Raw genomic sequence first — 19191 nt, 5'->3', positions numbered from 1 at the left:
TTTTTTTTTTTAATGGGGGATAGTGATGTTTGCTTTATTACGGGGCAGAGGGGTTGGGTGGGTTGGGAGTTAGGAATAATATCTGGGAAATTAAGACTGACAAGTATTGGTTTGTTGTAGGAAAGAGGAAGGGCGATCTCTGTTGAGAAGAAGGGAGGGAGGGGTTACATGGGGTGTACTCAAAATGAGCAAAAGTTCCTTGGTTAAGGAGGAGTATGTGAGTGAAGGGAGAAGGTGGACCCTGAATCCCTAGATAAAGTATGACATCATCTCAGGCTTAAATTTAAGTGCACTTAGTTCCTTTAATCCAGGGCATCTAGGGTACCTACTGAAGTTTTTAATGTAGAGGGGAGATTTTCAGGTTTCTTATTTTTCCCCTTTTGATTTAGGACAGTGCTGTCCCCTCCACATTTTTCTGTCCTGTCCACAGTGGAACAAATACGTTACAGGGTAGGCCTCTGGATTCCTCCCTTAATTTTTATTGAGAGTTACAAGTTAACTCAACAAAATATATAGATGATAATGATGATGATGATTTTTAAGATTCAGTCTTTTTAAGGAGTAGAGGGTGGCGTTAAACTCAGCACTGTGCAGGGACTTTGAATGGAAGTATCTTCCCTCCTGTTGGCTCTCATCTTCTCAAAGCAAAACTGAAGCTCAGACCAACACACAAAAATTAGCAATGTGTATTTTGGAGCATATTGTATATTTTGGAGCCAGAAAGAATTGGAGCTGACTTCTGATAACCTAGCTTTTGCTGTTCTGACTCCTTTTAGCCACATGTCCAAAGTTCCAGGCACTTTTTTTCCTCTTAATACAGGAGCATTTCAGAGATGATTATTCCTGAATTACTCAGATACCTCTGGATTCTTTTGTCCTCTTCTTTCTCCAAGGAGGCAGTGCCCCTGACATACAGCCACTAGTGAGAGCCAGAATTAGAAGCCCCTTCCCTGCCTGTAACCACCTGCACCCCAGATTTTTCTAATTTCCTTCTTTCCCTCCAGGCTCTTTAACTGCAGATTCAGTGAGTCATACAGGCACTCTGTCTCTTTGCAGCTGATCAGTCTGTAAATCATAGGGCGTTTTGCCCTCTGTACTTAGGTTGATTAACAAAATATTTATTATGGTGCCCCCATGTAGACTTTCTCTGTGCCACCTTCCTTTTTTGGCCACATGGGTAAGGGACAGTAAAAAGGAGCAAGGGAAACTGGCTAAGAGGAGTGGGGGTGGGAAGGACCTTGGCCTCTTTTTATGTTTATAACTGGATCTGTGACTCATCTTGTGAGTCACTCAGCTCCACCTCCCTCCTCCAACTGCCCCTCCCAATCAGCTTTCACTCCTGGCACAAACCTGCAACCAGAGCAGGATTCTGAAAATGGAAAAATCTGATACAGCCCCTTGCTTCTCCACCCTCCTTTTTATCCAGTGAACTTCTACCGGGTTTGTGTTGGGGGTAGTGAAAAGTGGTCCTGTTAATAATAAGCTACTGCCCCCCTTTGCATTCCTGGTTAGGTGCTGATCCAAATCATCCAATTTATTTCTCTCCAATCCCCCCACCCATTCCCCCTGATGTTTTTTTTTTTTTTTTATCTCTATTCCTTTGCTGCTCCCATACCTCAAAAGTATTAAAGAACAGAATGTTGCTCTTGAATGAAGAGTAGTGAGAAGTAGATAATGGGATTTTAAAATTGTGGTACACACCACTTCCTATGCTTTGTTTTCTTATTTACAACAGAGTTTGGGAAGTATTTTCTTTCCCGGAGAGGTTGAGGTCCGTGAATTGGGTACAGGGGTGTGAGGTGGGGTGGTGGTGCTCAGTAGCTTTTAGAACTTCCAGAATTAGGCTTCTGGGCCCCTTTCCTAGCAGGTGTATACTTTTTTGTTCCAGACTGACTCCCTGTCTCACAATATCTTCACTATTTCCATAGTTGCAGCCAAGACAGGGAAATTTTATTAAAGCCCAGGCCAGAAGGGTATGTGTGCTGCGGGGAGGGAGAGAGTTGAATGTCAGTTTGGAAAACTGGAGCCCCTACCTAAGGATTGCTGCCTCTGTACAGAGTCAAAAAACAATAAAACAGCGGCTCATTAAACTGTTATTTTGTATTTTATTTCCTGTCTTTTTCATAATAAGCAGTTTTGCATTGCTTCTCCCAAGTGACCCTCGGCTGCATCTCCTCTACTTGTTTCTAGACCTCCCCCACCATCTTGGCTTCTTGGGTTGCAGCAGGGAAGGAGGGGGGCTGTGATCTTGTACTGAAAGTTTCCAGCCTCAGGTTTGAAAGCCCTGAACATGAATCATTCATTTGGAGATCTGGTGTCTGGGCTGAAGGGGTGGAGTCCCGTACCTGAGCTGGGGATTTACTGCCCTTTAGTTGGAGCCTGAGTGGGGAGGTGCACCTAGTGTGCTTTAACGGTCAAGGTTTAAGCGTAAGGGCTTGTTTTTGGCCTCCCAGCCCCACTCGAAAGACATGCACACAAATGTACCTGCAACGTGTCTGCATCCTGGACACATCTCAACTTCCTCCCTTCTCTGATCTCTTCACGTGAGGCATGTTTCAGGTACTCTGCAGGATGAACAAAAATTGTGACCAGCCCTCTCCCCAGTTCTTGTTCCTTTCCTGACAAAACCTGAGATCCAGTTTTCCATTTACTACTTCACAACCATTTGTGTTAGATTTGTCAGAGAGGGCAGTAGGCAGATCTGAACTACTCTGCATCCCTATCCTTTTGTGCCCTTTAAGAAGCCAAACAAAACAGCTTCCTAGGAAAGTCCTCTCTGGAAGAGCCCGAAGACATAGCCCAAGTCATTCCAGTAATCAGTATTACAGCCTCCTGCCCCCCCCTTAAACATCTCTAATACTCATGAACAGGAAGAGAGTAGGATGTGGGCTTGGGGTAAAGAAGGGGGTCTCGGCATTTTCCTCTCTTTTCTATTCCTCTCATCTTTCTCAGGCTCCTCCATTTCCTCTCTTCTTCAAAATTGTGTGCATTCTCCTTTAAGGGGCTGGGCCTGTCTCCCGCCCTCTCCAGAATCGACTGAAGTTTCCGAGGAGTCTACTCTTGCTGGGCTGGACATACCTTTCCAAAGACTCCAAACTGTGCTCTGTGCACCTCAAATGCCCGTTTCCTTCCTGTCTTCCCCACTGCTTCTCTTCCTAACCTCTGTCTTCTCAACTACAAGATTCAGCTTCTCCCCAGAGGGACTGAGCATCCTTAAGGTTTCCCACCCTTAACTGCTCCATTCCCGGATGGAGCCAGAGAAATGTGGTGGGGGGGTCGGGGCCAGAGTTTCAACATTGCCCCCCAGAAGGAGGAGCCAGAGATGAGGGTAAGGAGGATTGGGGGTTTGGCAAGAGAGTGTGAATGGGGATGCAGTGGAGATACGGAGGGGAAGAAAAGGATCTAGAGGAAGAGGGTGTGTCTGTCATATCAACTTTGGTTGATGGAGCTTGATCTGCCTTTTACACAGTCTCATGTTCATGGTCTCATTATCCATTAACCAGCCCCTCCCTTTACTGCCTGCCAACCCCAATCCTGAGTTCCCCACAGCAAAGCTCAGTTTCCCCATGAGTCTGGGTACAGAAGCCTTCAAAGGTAGTTGCTGAGATAATTCTAGACCCCAGAGTTGGGGAGTCCCAGCATTAACCCTACACCCTTCTCAACAGTTGGGACCAAAGTCTGTCCAGGGAAACAGGATGCCTGAGCTCAGGAGTCGTCAGCTTGGCAGTTGCCTGGCCTCTGGATGCCTCCCAGGTAATGACCTGATTTCCTAAGACACCTCCAAATTTCATCCTACTCAACTTTGTTTCACAGCCTCACCAAAGATACCTCTGAGTTCCTTTCCTGTCTCAAAGTGCTTCTGTCTGAGGCCTCCTTTTTTCCCTCTGTCCCTATCTGGTTAAGAGCTTAGACCTTGCTATTCCCTGTTTTCTTTCTTCTATTGCAGGCACTGCCACTTAGCTCTATCCCCAGCCCCATCCTGTTTTCTTGACCATTCCTCCTTTTCTCATTTACTATGTGCCAAGTAACATTAAGGCTAGTCATAACCAGGCTTCCCTTCTTCCCTTTTAGGGGAACAGATCCTAGCATGGGCCCCAGGACTGAGGAAAGGGCTAGAACCTGAACTGTCTGGAACCCTGATCTGTACTAACTTTAGGGTCACCTTCCAGCCCTATGGATGGCAGCGGAGTCAGGTGAGATGACTAGGACAACAGAACAGACAACGAGAGTTAAATGGGTAGGGGAGTCTAGAAGGATTTAGATGAGTTATGGATTAAGGTGTGTCTTTTGAATGTATAAGTGATAGCCAATAGGGATTATTTCTAGGGGCATTGCCTCCTAGAGTGGGTGGGGACCACCAAATTAGGGAAGACAAGGGTTACTACAGATGTCTGCTGTAGCGCTTATGTGTTTCCTCCAGGATACGCCCCTGAGCAGTGAATATGATTTTGCCCTGATCAATATTGGGAGATTAGAGGCTGGTAAGTGTGTGGGTTTGGTGAAAGGGGTGTTGGGACCCTCATCATCATCCTTCTATTCCCCAAATACAGCCAGGAATGGGGTGGGATGGGCTGTTCGAGTTCCTCCCAGAGGGACCCCATGGTTACAATGCTACTCTTGACTTCAGTGAGTGGCTTGTCCCGAGTTCAGCTCCTCCGTCCAGGATCCCAGCTTAAATTTATCCCTGAGGAGATTCTGATTCATGGCCAAGACTTCCGGCTGCTCAGAGTTGGTTTTGAGGCTGGAGGATTAGAGCCTCAAGCCTTTCAGGTAAGGAGCCCCTAAATAAAGATCTCGCCTCTTCTTAGAATATGGAGGTCCTCTCCCTGGCAAGTCCCAGTACTTCCCCATCCTCCAGGGGCCCTCTCATCATTCCTCTTGCTCCTCTCCTCCAGAAGAAGCTAAAAGGCTGTGTTAAATGATAGTGTCATGAGAGTAAGGGAAAATTACCAGTTGTCTGACTGTGGGCAAGTTTCCTCCTCTGAAAAATGGGAGGGTAGGATGATATTATTCCTAAGATTCTCCCCAGAATTGATATTCTCATTCTGTGGTTCTAGATATGTTCTCCTGACCCCAGTTCCCATGACCTATGGAAGCCCCCTCCTCTAGGGACTGCCTTTGCTGTTCACTATTGGTAAAGATAGTGGAGTGCATGGGCCCCATTTCCTTCTTTTCACTTCTTCAGTCTAAGACAAAAGGATGGGATGTACTTTCCTCCATAGGTGACTATGGCCATTGTTCAAGCCAGAGCTCAGAGCAGTCACACCCAGCAGTGTGTAGGAGCAGCCCTGAGCAAGGCTGGTGAGTAAGGGTGCCATAGGGTAAGGAGACTGAAACAGCAGGGGCTGGCCAAAACAAAAAGAGAGCGGAGAAACTGTGTCTGGTTCCTTTTCTTTCTCCTCTGTGCCTTTTCCTGCCCTAGGCCACGGTTCTGGCTCCAGGAAACCACCTATTCCTCTCTTGGAGACATTTGAAGACTGGGAGATTGAGCGGAAGAATCAGGGAGCAAAAGGCTGGAGGGTTAGCACTGTCAATGAGAGGTTCGACGTAGCTACCAGGTGATCTTCTGGTCCACTGCAACCCCTGCTGCCCTTCCAATCTTCCTATAGTTCTCAGATCCTCTAAAGCTAGAAATTCCAGCAAACTCCAGTCTCCTAGGTTCTCTACAAAGCTATCTGTGTTACCTCCTTGTTCTTAAAACCTGAGATCCCTTGGAATGTCTCTGCAAAACAGCTTCCTTGTAGTATCAGCTTTACAGCTGTGACACCACTTTCAATTTCACAGCCTCCCGAGATACTTCTGGGTCCCCAGCCGAATTCTGGACAGTGAGGTCAGGAGAGCATTTGGATACTTCCATCAGGGCCGTGGACCGGTCAGTGTGGGGATAGGGTAATATTTGGGATTAGAGGGTCATGGAAAGTCAGGGGACAATGTGGAGGGAGGGGACATTGTGGGGACAAGGATAGCTTGGGATTAGTGTTTCTCCCTCAATGTCATCCTTCACATCCATCTAAAGCGCCTGTCCTGGCATCACCCTGGGGGTAGTGATCTTCTCCGCTGTGGAGGCTTCTATACAGCAAGTGACCCTAACAAGGAGGATATCAGGTAAGGGAGGGCCTGATGAGAAGACTCATGGATTAGATGTTCAGGGAAGACTCCTTTCCTTAATTTCTGACTCCTCCCCTCCAGAGCAGTGGAGTCCATGCTCCAGGCTGGGCATTCTGACGTTGTCCTGGTAGACACTATGGATGAGCTGCCTAGTCTTGCAGATATCCAACTTGCCCACATGAAGCTGAGGGCCCTGTGCCTGCCTGGTGAGAATAACTTTTCACTCTTCACTCTTGGGTCAGCTGACCCTTACCTGGTTTACCCTTTTCTCTGCTATAGATATGTAACCATTCAGTCCAATGATCCTTCCTTCATTTAGTTTTCTAACTCCCATCCCCTGTAGATTTACTGAATGACTACCAACTTGCCCAGCTTTTTTTCCCCCCTCAGCACTTGGGATTGAACCCAGGGACAATGTACCACTAAGCTACACTCCCAAGGTCTTGCTAAATTGCTTAAAATTTATGATTGGGCTGGGGATGTGGCTCAAGCGGTAGCGCGCCCGCCTGGCATGCGTGTGGCCCGGGTTCGATACCCAGCACCACATACAAACAAAGATGTTGTGTCCACCGAAAACTAAAAAATAAATATTAAAAAAAAATTCTCTCTCTCTTAAAAAAATAAAATAAAAAATTAAATTTATGATCCTTCTGCCTCAGCCTTCAGAGTTGTTGGGATTACAGGCATGTTCCTGGCCCCAACTTAATTCTTTAAAAAATAATTTTATAAAATTCAAATTTCACCTATCCTAAGTGTACAGTTCAATGAATTTTCTTTTCTTTTTTTTTATAGAATGCATTTTTAAGGATTTTTTTTTAGTTGTTGATAGACCTTTATTTTATTTATTTATATGTGGTGCTGAGAATCAAACTCAGTGCCTCACACATGCCAGGCAAGCATGCTATCGCTGAGCCACAGCCCCAGCCCACAATGAATTTTCTTATAGTTACAATATTGTATAGCAAATAACATACTTTTTTTTTTTTCAGTGCTAGGGACTGGAACCTGGTGCATGTTAGGCAACACTCTACCACTGAGTTACATCCTCAATCCCATTAACACAATATAATTTTAGAAACCTCATGGCCAGGGCTGGGATTGTAGCTCAGAGGTAGAGCATTTGCCTAGCACATATGAGGCACTGTGTTCATCCTCAGCACCACATAAAAGTAAATAAATAAATAAAATAAAGGTATTGTGTCCATCTACAACTAATAAGAAAGAAACCTCATGGCAATTTACACTTACTTTTCATGCCTACCCTCAGCGTTAGGAGGCCATACCTGACTTATTATTAACCCATCAGGCTATACACCTGAATCCTGAGTTATTTTGACCTCTTTGCCCTTCTGACCCCTCTACTCCCTGATAGACTCATCTGTAGCTGAGGACAAATGGCTCTCAGCCTTGGAAGGAACTCGATGGTTGGACTATGTCAGGTACTCCCCTCCTTCTTTTTAGTCATGATTTATAATTTTAACTTCTATTAACTTGGACTCTTTTTTTTTTTTTCCGGGTACTGGGGATTTAACTCAGGGGTACTCAACCACTGAGCCCCATCCCCAGCCCTATTTTGTATTTTATTTAGAGACAGGGTCTCACTGAGTTGCTTAGTGCCTTGCTTTTGCTGAGGCTGGCTTTGAACTTGCGATTCTCCCATCTCAGCCTCCCAAGACGCTGGGATTAGTCATGTGTCATTGGGCCCGGCTTAACTTGGATTCTTAAAATGGCTTTCCATCATTCTTTTTGGTTTCCCAGGACTGTTACTGCTACTTCTTGGAAGAAGGGGCAGGATTTTTGCAGCCCTATTTCATCCGATGACCCAGTACTCCCTTTCCCTGAGTATATCATTCTTCCCCATTTTCCTCACCTGCCCCTTCAGGTCTTGTCTTCGAAAGGCCAGTGACATCTCAGTTTTAGTGACATCCAGGGTTCGTTCTGTAGTACTTCAAGGTAAGTGCCTTGAGTCACCTGGCTCCATTCCTTGCCTTTTTCCTTTACCCACCTGGATAGGTTCTGTTAAGGGAGAAGATCCATAGGCTTGTCCCTGTCTAGTACTCTCACCCTTTCTTCTCTTACTAGGAACTACCCATAAGCTCTAGATCTCATCCTTCAGAGTTATCTCTACATTCCTCTTAAAGCTTGTCCCTAACATGAAGGTGTTCTTAGCCTCTTTCTGCCTTTCTTTCTATCAGTGGAGGGTATTTGAGGTTGGGGTGAGAAGGTCATTGTGGAAGCTGATTTGAGAATTGTGATTCTGTTTCCTACATGTGAAACTGGATATTTCTATCCAGTAGGAGTCTAGGAAGTGAATCATTCAAGCTCTTTGTTTTCTCTTCACTTTTGTGTGCCCTCTCAATCCTGCCTACCCCAAACTCTCTCCCTATGCCCCTCAATTATCCTTGCCTTTTCCTCTTCTCATTCTCTCCTGCCTGTCTCTTGGACCCCTTTTCTTTGTCCCTTCTTCCTCTTTATCACCCAGAGCGCAGTGATCGTGATCTCAATGGCCTCCTCTCTTCACTCGTCCAGCTGCTTTCAGCCCCTGAAGCCCGAACACTGTTTGGCTTCCAGTCACTAGTGCAGCGAGAGTGGGTGGCAGCAGGACATCCCTTCCTGACCCGGCTTAGGGGAACTGGGGCTACTGAAGAGGTGAGAACAATCTGGGTTGGTTTTGGGGTATTACTAAAGAAGTAAGGAAATGAGAAAATTGCATAGTATAAATTCACTGGAGGGGAATTAGGTCAGATGGATCCTGAGATTAGGCTGATCTTGAAGACCCACAAGTAAGGCCCCACTAAAGTGACACTTACTCTTGATGTATTTTAGGAGAAGTGAGGTTTGAGGGTATGGAAGGGGAAGTTGATGCACACTTTCAGGACACTGGATTCAGGTTTTCATTCTCTGACCCCTTTAGAATTTGTTGCCTATGTCCCCCATCCCTTGTCATTGTGTCATCCTCCCTCTTTAGGTCCACACAATCCTATCAACCTCTTAATCTCTCTCTTCTCAGGCCCCAGTATTTCTCCTCTTCCTTGATTGTGTCTGGCAGCTCCTCCAGCAGTTTCCAGCTGAGTTTGAATTCTCTGAGTTTTTTCTTCTTGCGCTTCATGATAGCGTCAGGGTTCCGGACACTCTTACATTCCTGAGAAATACCCCTTGGGAACGTGGAAAGCAGAGTGGACAGGTCAGTGATGTCTAATTTTTTTTTCCCTTTTCTATTGAGACGTACTCTCTAAAGTTTAGTTTTTATTTATTTTATGAGAAGTGAGGTCTGTGGCTCACTTCTCATAAGTGAGTTCAGAGGGAAAAGTCGATAATCAGTCTCAGGACTAGACTTTTGGTCTACATTTGATGCTTGAACTATGAGGTGAGAGTTTCATGATTTGTCTCTAGATTTGGGATACAGATACACACATACACACACACACAAACACTAATCACCATTTTTCTTTGCTTTCTTTGTGCAGTTCAATTCTTTTAATCAAGTTTACACTCCAGGATACTCCCAGCCCCCAAATGGGAACTCTGTTAATGGGCAGCTGTCTGTCTGGGACTGGAATTTACGCTACAGCAATGAACAAATATTACAATTTCATAATCCTGGCTATGACCTGGAGCACTGCCCAGATTCCTGGTTCCCTCGACAGCAGGTGAGATGCCTAGATTTTCTGAGATCCCTTGACTTTCCCTCAGGTTCGTGCTACTAGATGAGAAGTTGGAAGACACAATGTCTGAGTTCCTCAGGGAAAACTACCCATTCTTCTTCTGCAGCTGTCACCATTCCTGTCTCCAGGAAGACATTAGTCTTAGAATGGCAGAGGTCATCCTTCTTGTCTTTATTTCCACATACTAGTCTTCCTGTCTCATGTCCATATTTTATAAAGTTCTCTAAAATCAACTCTATTCAGCCCTAAGGCTTATTTGAAACTTAAGAACAGATGAATTCTGAGGAAGAAGCTTAAGTTTTAGTTACTAGTGCAATAAATAGGCAATAACTAGATATCCTTTCCTGATCCAGTCTGGAGAAATTAGGGTTATCTACCATCTCGGTTACTAGTTGATTTCCCTTTCCTTTTTAGTTGAACTTCATGGTTCCTGGCCTCCCCAGTTCTGTGTGGCTCTTCTCTAGAGGGGCTCTGACACCCTTGAATCAGCTCTGTCCTTGGCGAGATACTCCCTCCTTACTGGCAGTCTCTTCTCGTTGGCTCCCTCGACCTGCTATCTCCTCTGAAAGCCTGGCTGACCAGGAGTGGGGGCTCCCCTCACATTGGGGAGCTTGCCCTTTACCTCCAGGGCTACTGCTGCCTGGATGTCTGGGACCCCAGATCAGGCTCTGGAGACGCTGCTACCTAAGGGGAAGGCCTGAGGTCCAGGTGAGAAGGGAAGATGGATTGGGAGTGGAGAAGAGGCTTCTCTGATGAACCAGATAAACAAAGCTGAGAAGACAAGGGGCTAGGGGCATTGGGAAGTACCAGCCCTGCTGGTAACAAACTGTAGATTTGTAAGTGTAAAGGGGTGGGGGAAACTGCTTGTGGCTTAGATTAAGAATAATTAGGGCATAGATGGAAGGGAAGGACATTAAAGACACCAGAAGTAGTGGACAGATCAGAGAAGCAGAAAGCTAGAACTGTAATAATATTCCTTTCTGCCTTTTTTTGCCCCCTCCCCAGCTGGGCCTCTTAGCTCCCACAATCTCTGGTCTCCAGAGTGAGCTATCCTGTCTTCAGGAGCTATTAAGAAAATGGACACCAAGAATATCTCCTGAGGATCACTCCAAGAAAAGAGATCCAAACACCATTCTCTCTCAATCCCGTTGAAATTGCTAGCATTCTTAAAGGCAAGGCAGAGAGGGATCTGAAACAAGGAGGGCTCTAATCCTTCAGTTTTTCACAATTGTCCTTGTTGCCTCAGTCTTCACATTCCAGCCCTTAAACAAGCTCACTTAATGGACTTGAGTTTTTGTCCATGCTGATCTCCAGCTCTTTCTCCTTTCCGTTCCTTCCTGGTATTTTCGTTTGTGTGACTTGAAGAATTAAGAAACAAAACAATCCAAAATGTGATTGTCTCTTTTTTTGGAGGGCAATTCCATGCCTTTTGGATAACTATTAAATCTTAAGATCAGAGATGCTGTTCATCAGTCCCAAAAAGATGGCCTAGAGACCTCATTCTCACCCCCTCTTGCTGATGCTTTAATTCCAGTTTCTACGGAATGTCTTAAGAAATTTCTACTTCTTTCCTTATAATTTTTTTGGAGAATGTATATTTTTGTAGTGGCATTTCTATTTAAGGAGTTCATTAAAGTACAGAATTTCTACAGATTGCTAGCATTGTGTCTTGTGTTTGAATAAAAGATCCTAGGTAGCAGAGCACTGTGTGGAAGGGGGAGTGACCTAAAATAGGAGAGCACCCACCATATTATTGCCAAAGAAATAGGAATCTGGGTGGGCTGGGGTTGTAGCTCAATGGTAGAGCGCTTGCATTGCACGTGTGAGGCACTGGGTTCGATCGTTGGCACCAATATAAATAAATAATAAAGGTCCACTGACAACTAAAAAAATATGAAAAGCAATAGTGCTAGGTGAGCCTCCACAGGATTCACAGACGATTTGGGAAAATGGTTCTCCTTTTGTTTCTAGAGGGTGGGACATGAGCACAGTAAGCGGACGTGGCGGGGGTGGAGGTTGACACTCGAGCCTCTTCAATCCCAGTCACCCCTCGACTTTGTTACACCCCACCTCGGGGCCTGACTCCCCCGCCTCCCTGCGCAAGATCAGGAGACGAGCTCAGACCTCCCCCAATTCCCTCCCCGCAGGGCAAACGAAATACTTGGAGCCCGGTCAGGGCTGAGGCCGGCTTAGCCCGTGGGATGGGGTTTTCGCGGCACACCGTATCGCTCGGCACAGAATATATGAAAGACAGTTTCGCTACTTCAGCTTTTGACTTTGGAGAGCAGTGTCACGTCCCAGCACTGCCTTAAGAGGGTCTGAGAGTTTCCACTCGGCCTCCGGCACGAAGCCCCGGCGCCTCACTACGCCCCGGAACCGCCACGCCGCTGCGTTTCAGCGACTCCTAAGATGGCCGCGGCCGCTTCCGGCCCCGCCCCGCCAAGTCCCACCCACCGCTCGTGTCTGTTCCGGAAGTGGAAATAGCAACGAGGTCAGAGGGCGGAGCTGGTGCTTAGAGACGGCGGGAGCTCTTTCGCCATGGCTGCGGGGCCGATATCCGAACGGAACCAGGGTAACTGGACAGGACGAGCCTGGGATGGGCCTCAGGGGACCAAGAGGCCCCAGATTAGGAGCAGTAGCTTCTGCCAGGCCGGGAGGCTAGACCTTCCCCGGAGGATGCGAGACCAGCCGCCCTGGTGTTGGAGGCGGGGTGGCCAAATTCAGGCCGAGGCCTGCGGCAGGAGTGGTTCAGTCCCCCTCCAGGTCCAGTGCCCTCTCCCTTCCCACTCAGAAATAAAGAAAATAGCGGGGCTCGGCGGCACACGCCTGTGATCCCAGCGGCTCGCGAGGCCGAGGCAGAAGTAGTCCAAGTTCGGGGCCAGTTTCACTAAGACCCTGTCTCCAAAAAACTGAAATAAAATCTGCCGAGAAAGACAAAATCTAAAGCAGTAAACTGAGTTAAACTTTACAAGATTCTCTAGGTTCTAGGAAGAGAGAGACTTGGGACTTAAACTAACTTTGTTTACTTTTTTACACCCCATCCCACTCCCAGTCCTGCCGGGATTCCATCTTTGCGTTCTTGTCACCTTTCTCCTGTTGTACTCACCCCTTCCCTAACTTCTCGCTCCCTCCTTCTAGATGCCACTGTGTACGTGGGGGGCCTAGATGAGAAGGTTAGTGAACCACTGCTCTGGGAACTCTTTCTCCAGGCAGGGCCCGTGGTCAACACCCACATGCCAAAGGATAGAGTCACTGGCCAGCACCAAGGTAAGTACATGGCAAGTTGTGAATTTATGTATTAAGGGGACAAATGCAAGAGCTGAGCTTATGTATTGGGGGCATGAATGCTCTTGAAGCGTCCTAATTATTCTTTGGAATGAACATCCTAAAAAGAATTCTTTCCCTTAAGCTTCAATTCACAGTTCCTGGAAGCATTATCAGTTAAAGTGAGGTTATTATGAGTTATACCTTTTTTGAGTCTCTTCACTTGAGTTGTTAACCTTCCCTTCTTCCCTTCCCCAGGTTATGGCTTTGTTGAATTCTTGAGTGAGGAAGATGCTGACTATGCCATTAAGATCATGAACATGATCAAACTCTATGGAAAGCCAATACGTGTAAACAAGGCATCTGCCCACAACAAAAACCTGGATGTAGGGGCCAACATTTTCATTGGGAACCTGGACCCAGAGATTGATGAGAAGCTGCTTTATGATACTTTTAGCGCCTTTGGGGTCATCTTACAAACACCTAAAATTATGCGGGACCCTGATACAGGCAATTCCAAAGGTTATGCCTTTATTAATTTTGCTTCGTTTGATGCTTCGGATGCAGCAATTGAGGCCATGAATGGGCAGTACCTCTGTAACCGCCCTATCACTGTATCTTATGCGTTCAAGAAGGACTCTAAGGGCGAGCGTCATGGCTCAGCAGCTGAACGACTTCTAGCAGCCCAGAACCCTCTCTCTCAGGCTGACCGTCCTCATCAGCTGTTCGCAGATGCGCCCCCTCCACCTTCTGCCCCCAACCCTGTGGTGTCATCACTGGGATCTGGGCTTCCTCCACCAGGTAAAGGTTATGTTTGTCTTGAGTCTAATGGGGGAGGGGCAGGAAAAAGAAAAAGGAACATGAAGGAGCTGGATGTTGTTGGTAGGTGATGAGAAGGAAATGGGGAGTGAAGATAGTGGGTTTCTTTAGCAGATTGAAGTTGGTTTGAGTTTTTTTTAACATTGCTTTTGACTTTGAAGCATGGTAGGAGAGTAAGGAACTTACCCTGCCTGAAGAGGCCAGATTGGGACAGGCTCTTTAAAGACATTCTCTTTTCACCTCCATTAACTCTTACTTTCATTTCCTGGGTAGGCATGCCTCCTCCTGGCTCCTTCCCACCTCCGGTGCCGCCTCCTGGAGCCCTCCCACCTGGGATACCTCCTGCCATGCCCCCACCACCTATGCCGCCTGGGGCTGGAGGACATGGCCCTCCATCAGCAGGAACCCCAGGGGCTGGACATCCTGGTCATGGACATTCTCATCCTCACCCGTTCCCACCAGGTGGGATGCCCCATCCAGGTAAGTGTTCTTTGGTGAGAGAGGGAATGATGAGTTTGATAGAGGCCCTTTATCACCTCTCATCCTTCTGCTCTTTGTTTTTCAACAACAACAACACCAGAGTTCTCCTTCCCTTCAGACTACTAAAAAAACCACAAAGTATAAGTTTTTCTGAAGAATAATTTATAGGTGGTGTTTTTGTTTCCTTATTTTTTGCTTTCATTCTCTGACAGCTTTCCAGAGTAGAGATCCAGTTGCCAACTCTAGGAGATATTTCTGCTCCTTAACCTGTTTTAATCTCTTCTGTGCTTCAAATTAGCCATGTCTTCTAGTTTAGAATTCTCGTCTCTTTTCGCTTTTCTTTTTCTGGATTCTCCACCTTTTTCTCTAACTTGTCAATCTCAGCCACCCTTGTTTTATAAGCTCCTTTGCTTGTCACTAGCTTTTTGTGCTTGGTTCTCTTTTCTATGTGTATTCATTGTTTTAATTAAGTAGGTACTGATTTCTTAGGTTTCTTTTTCTAGTCCATTGGTTATTAATAAGCAGACCCATAATTCTGCTCAAAAGACAGCTGCCCCTTCAAACCTATTCTTCCTCCAATAGTCTTTGTCTTCATGTACTTATTCATAAATTGGGGAGTTTGACTATTCCTTGTTACTCCATTCTTCTACTAAATCTGGCATCTGCCCCACTGCCAGTGTCAGTTCAGGCGCACTCGAGTTCTCTCTCTCTCTCTCAAGAATTTATTCTTTATTTTTTATTTATTTGTTTTTATGTGGTGCTGCAGGCTAAACCCAGTGCCTCACCCGTGCTAGGCAGTGCTCTACCACTGAGCTATAATCCTAGCTCGGGTTCAGGCTCTTATTTTCTCATTATTTCACACTTCATTTATTGTAGTAATCTTCTTCAGTTTGACTTCAGTTTTTTTATATTTGATCTACATTCTTGAAGTAACTTTTTTCTAAAACATGTTTATACTCACTTGCTTAGAATTTGCCTTTTTACCTACAGAATAAACCCCAAACTCATTACCATTGCATTCAGGGCCTTTTCATGGTCTGGTCTCCAACCATCACTCCTATAACTGCATGTTGCTCCTGATTACTCAGCTGTTGGTAGTTTCTGGAACATGTTTGACATGTTATTTGCACGAGCTGATCTTTCTGCTTGGGGTGGTCTATCTCTGTACTCTTGTCCTTGAATTTTTCTTCATCCTATAGAATCTGGATCTTAGCAGAGGTAGTGTTTCTGCTGCCTTCCCACACCCTATCAGGGAGTGATCTTACAGGCTTTTGCATCACTGATAGAATGCCTGAATCCCAGTGAGGCGGGTGAGGAGTGACGCTGGAGCAATTGGTTTGTACTGTTAGAGTGGAATCAAGGATAGGGGCACTTTTTATAAGCCTTTTCTTTATGTCACTTTTGTTTTTGCTCTTCCTTTCTCATTTTCTTTGCACTTTTGTTATCTTCCTATTGTCTCCTTTTTCCTTGTGTCTTGTCTTATTTTCATAGGAATGTCTCAGATGCAGCTGGCCCACCATGGCCCTCATGGCTTAGGACACCCACATGCTGGACCTCCAGGCTCTGGGGGGCAGCCACCACCCCGACCACCACCTGGAATGCCTCATCCTGGACCTCCTCCAATGGGCATGCCCCCCCGAGGACCTCCATTTGGCTCTCCCATGGGTGAGTGGGCTTTGTACACCCCTTTCATCCTCACAGATATTGTAGCCTTTGTCACACCACTTGTCCCATGCCTTTTCTTTTACTTTTTATATTTAACTAACTCTTCTTTCTCTTCTTGCAGGTCACCCAGGTCCTATGCCTCCACATGGTATGCGTGGGCCTCCTCCACTGATGCCACCTCATGGATACACTGGTCCTCCACGACCCCCACCCTATGGCTACCAACGGGGGCCCCTCCCCCCACCCAGACCCACACCCCGGCCTCCAGTTCCCCCTCGTGGCCCACTTCGAGGCCCTCTCCCTCAGTAAATTCTCATTCTTCTTCCTTCTGTTCTATCCTTCTGATATCTTTTCGATTCCTTGGACCAATCAGAGTTGCTATAGCTCCTTGGGGCTAGGGCGCTAATCCCTCTCAGGTCCCCACCAATGCAATTTTTTTTAAAGGAGGTTTTTCTTCTTCTTTTTTCTTTTTTACGTTGGTCCAGTGTTTTGCAGATATCCAGAGAAAATAAAACTTTGATCCTTTTTATTCTTTGTGGGTTTTCCTTGGTGAAGTAACTTTTCTCTTAAGAAATGGTGTATTGTGAGGAGCGGTAAGGTAAAAGTAAGGGTATTTACATTTTGAAGGCTTATTTTGTATTGTGCTGTTTCAGTAGCTGGACTCTGCTGTGCACTGTAGCAGTTGTGTCCTTATATAGAACTTATCCTCTGGTTTATAACATGGGACATTAAAATGGGAAGCGAAGTAAAGTGCCGGGAGCTATGCTGGCAAAAATAGGAAGTAACATGCACAGAGCTATTCATTATAGCTAACAACTCACATGTCCATTAGTAAGGGACTGGTTGCATAAACTGGTAAGTGCACAATAGAGTACTGTGCAGCTGTGAAAAGGAATGAGGAAGGGGCTGGGAGTATATAGCTGACTGATAGGAATATGTGCTTAGCATTCATGAGGTATTGAGTTCAATCCCTGCCACCAAAAAAAAAAAAAAAAAAAAAGATGTCTCCCGGAGAGATCTCTGGGTTATATCAAATAAAGAAAATACATATGCTGAGCTACCTTATATAAGGGACAGTATATATATGTATTTGTTTATATTTTTAAAAAGGAGAGAAAAAAAAATCCCTGGGGGAAAGGAGAGAATATGGAGGGAATCTTGATTTCTCGGAATATACTGTTAATGTGGCTTTCATTTGGAACCATATAAATGTCTTTCATAATTGTAAACGTTAAAATTAGCAATTTGGGTCAAAATAAATGTTTATTTTTCCTGTTCTTTACTCTCAGACATCTTGTATCTTATTTATTTTGGGGGGGAAGAGGTTAAATAAGAGCAATTTATTTCTCTTCTTATTCCTATTTTTGTTCTTATTTTTAGTCCTTCCAAACCCAATTTCCATCATATTTAAATCTGCTCAAAGACTTCAGCAATGAGATCAAACCCAAAGGTCATTTACTTCCCTGTTCTTTACCACATGCAATCCTGTTATCACCCTCTTCTTGAAGCTCCCTGTGGTTTATGTAACTATGAACTTTCCTAAACTCTAGGCAGAAAAGGTGTTCTGCATCATTCTTATTCATTTAACATTCTTATGGTATCTACAAAGGCTCTGTGCTGATGGCAGCTGGAGATGGGTACAGTACTTCTAAGAGTACAATATTTTTTTTTTTTTAAAGAGAGAAATTCAATATTTTTTAGTTTTCGGCAGACAACATCTTTGTGGTGCAGAGGATCGAACCCAGGCCGCACGCATGCCAGGCGAGCCGGCTACCGCTTGAGCCACATCCCCAGCCCCCTACAATATTTCTGTTTTAGCAAGTAATGTATCAGGGCAGAGTATACAAATCCACCTTTAAAGAGAAGAAATGGCTTCCTGCCAGCAGAACATAGCTATAACCTAATTGGAAATATTAACATATTTAAATAACGAATGTATCTACCTGAAGAAGGATCTGCAATGAAAGCTTAGTAAAAGGAGAGTCCCTGAAGCCCACATGGGCAGAGCCGTTCCAAGTACTATCCTGGAAAAACTGCTTCAGCCATCAGATTTCCAGTCATCTAGGAGCACTGGCAGGGCTGCCTGTAGAATAGAGGTGAGGATACTCTTGCCAAGAAGAGTTTTCTGGACCCATTGGCATGAGTCCTTACTGGGGATGGCCAGATGCCATTAAAGATACAAGTCGTCTGCTGGAGGTATGTTATTTGTGCATTTATCTATACATCGACATTATGATTCTGATTTGGATGCAGGAAGAGAACATGAGTTATCAGTCTGAGTAACAGTTACATTTTTATAGAAAATGTGTATTATGGCTTTGTATTTCAGCAAATTGTAAACTTTGTTGGCATAAACAAATGTTTCCAAAGTCCAGCTTTGGAGCCTACAAAACTCAGGCCCGCATCTCTATCAGTGGTAAAGTCAACATGTCAAATGTCACCTGTGAGATTTCCTTAGTCATAGGCTGTCAGCTTTCTCTATGTAATATACTCCAGCATTCTGAAACTGCCACATTTAATAAAGCAGAATCATACACTCTTAAATCTGAAAAGAACCTGATGCAACATCTAGTCCAAGACACCCCATTTTCCAGACAAAAAACAAGGGCATGGAACTTGGCCCAGAGCCAATAAACAGCATGTTAGAAGACAGAACCCAGGTCAGAGCCCTTGGTCAGTGATCCTAAGGCCTTACCTGGAATAGAAACATCGAGGGTGCCCATTTTTAAATCACCAGATATCCTGTTGCCTCTGGAGCGAGAATGGTCATCAGGGATGGACATACCATGTCACCAAGTGGTATATCTTGGATCTCTTGAGTCCAGGTTATGCATACAGAGGCAAAGGAAAGATGAAAGAACCGAACCTAATCCAGTCCTCCATGCATATATGCATAGGGGTGAGGCGAGGAAAATAAAGCAGAGAAGGGAATCGAGGGGACCCCTTGTTGAGTTATTGGAGCTTAAGTATGGTAGAGGAAATGTCCAGTTGGTCAGCCCTATAAAAAACCCTCACCTTCTCCAAATGCTCACTCAGTTTCTCCTGTGTCCCCCTCTGCTACCACCCACCGAATGGAGGAGGATGATAAGATGAGGAGTCTGCATTGTAGACAAATAGTCTGGACTGTTTCCGCAGGAAAACATGGCAGGGTTCCAGAGTCTGCCTCTGGCCGTTCAGGATAGAAACCACA

The 19191-nt window shown here is 45.4% G+C and overlaps 2 protein-coding genes and 1 long non-coding RNA gene across 4 annotated transcripts; 2 read left to right on the top strand and 1 right to left on the bottom strand.

Annotated features, from left to right (window-relative positions):
• Positions 1-1382: 1382 nt before the first annotated feature.
• LOC308656237 lies at positions 1383-12066 on the bottom strand. 2 transcript variants are annotated; one of them, XR_014023648.1, is made up of 4 exons: positions 11935-12066; positions 9097-9263; positions 7979-8124; positions 1383-2564 (listed from the first exon to the last, which is right to left on the bottom strand). It is a non-coding gene; the product is annotated as an uncharacterized lncRNA (long non-coding RNA). The 2 variants fall into 2 exon arrangements; XR_014023649.1 differs by lacking the exon at positions 7979-8124.
• MTMR11 (myotubularin related protein 11) lies at positions 2579-11501 on the top strand. The gene is given in 18 exon segments (XM_081307020.1): positions 2579-3328; positions 3666-3753; positions 4072-4193; positions 4421-4481; positions 4628-4770; positions 5223-5301; positions 5423-5558; positions 5785-5872; positions 6017-6105; positions 6190-6314; positions 7481-7547; positions 7991-8061; positions 8591-8757; positions 9119-9292; positions 9576-9758; positions 10188-10481; positions 10779-10910; positions 10912-11501. Coding segments are annotated over 18 exon segments (2157 nt in total). The 5' UTR covers positions 2579-3262; the 3' UTR covers positions 10984-11501.
• A 93-nt stretch (positions 12067-12159) lies between the features above and the next one.
• SF3B4 (splicing factor 3b subunit 4) lies at positions 12160-16526 on the top strand. Its single transcript, XM_081307042.1, has 6 exons — positions 12160-12345; positions 12912-13040; positions 13296-13838; positions 14130-14336; positions 15828-16001; positions 16123-16526. The coding sequence occupies exons 1-6, from the start codon at positions 12312-12314 to the stop codon at positions 16308-16310; spliced, it is 1275 nt and encodes a 424-aa protein (XP_081163168.1). The 5' UTR covers positions 12160-12311; the 3' UTR covers positions 16311-16526.
• Positions 16527-19191: the final 2665 nt, after the last annotated feature.

The sequence above is a fragment of the Spermophilus citellus genome (genome assembly GCF_964194105.1).
Source record: "Spermophilus citellus genome assembly, chromosome: 9".
Taxonomy (NCBI): domain Eukaryota; kingdom Metazoa; phylum Chordata; class Mammalia; order Rodentia; family Sciuridae; genus Spermophilus; species Spermophilus citellus.
This window is presented reverse-complemented; position numbering and strand designations above follow the sequence as displayed.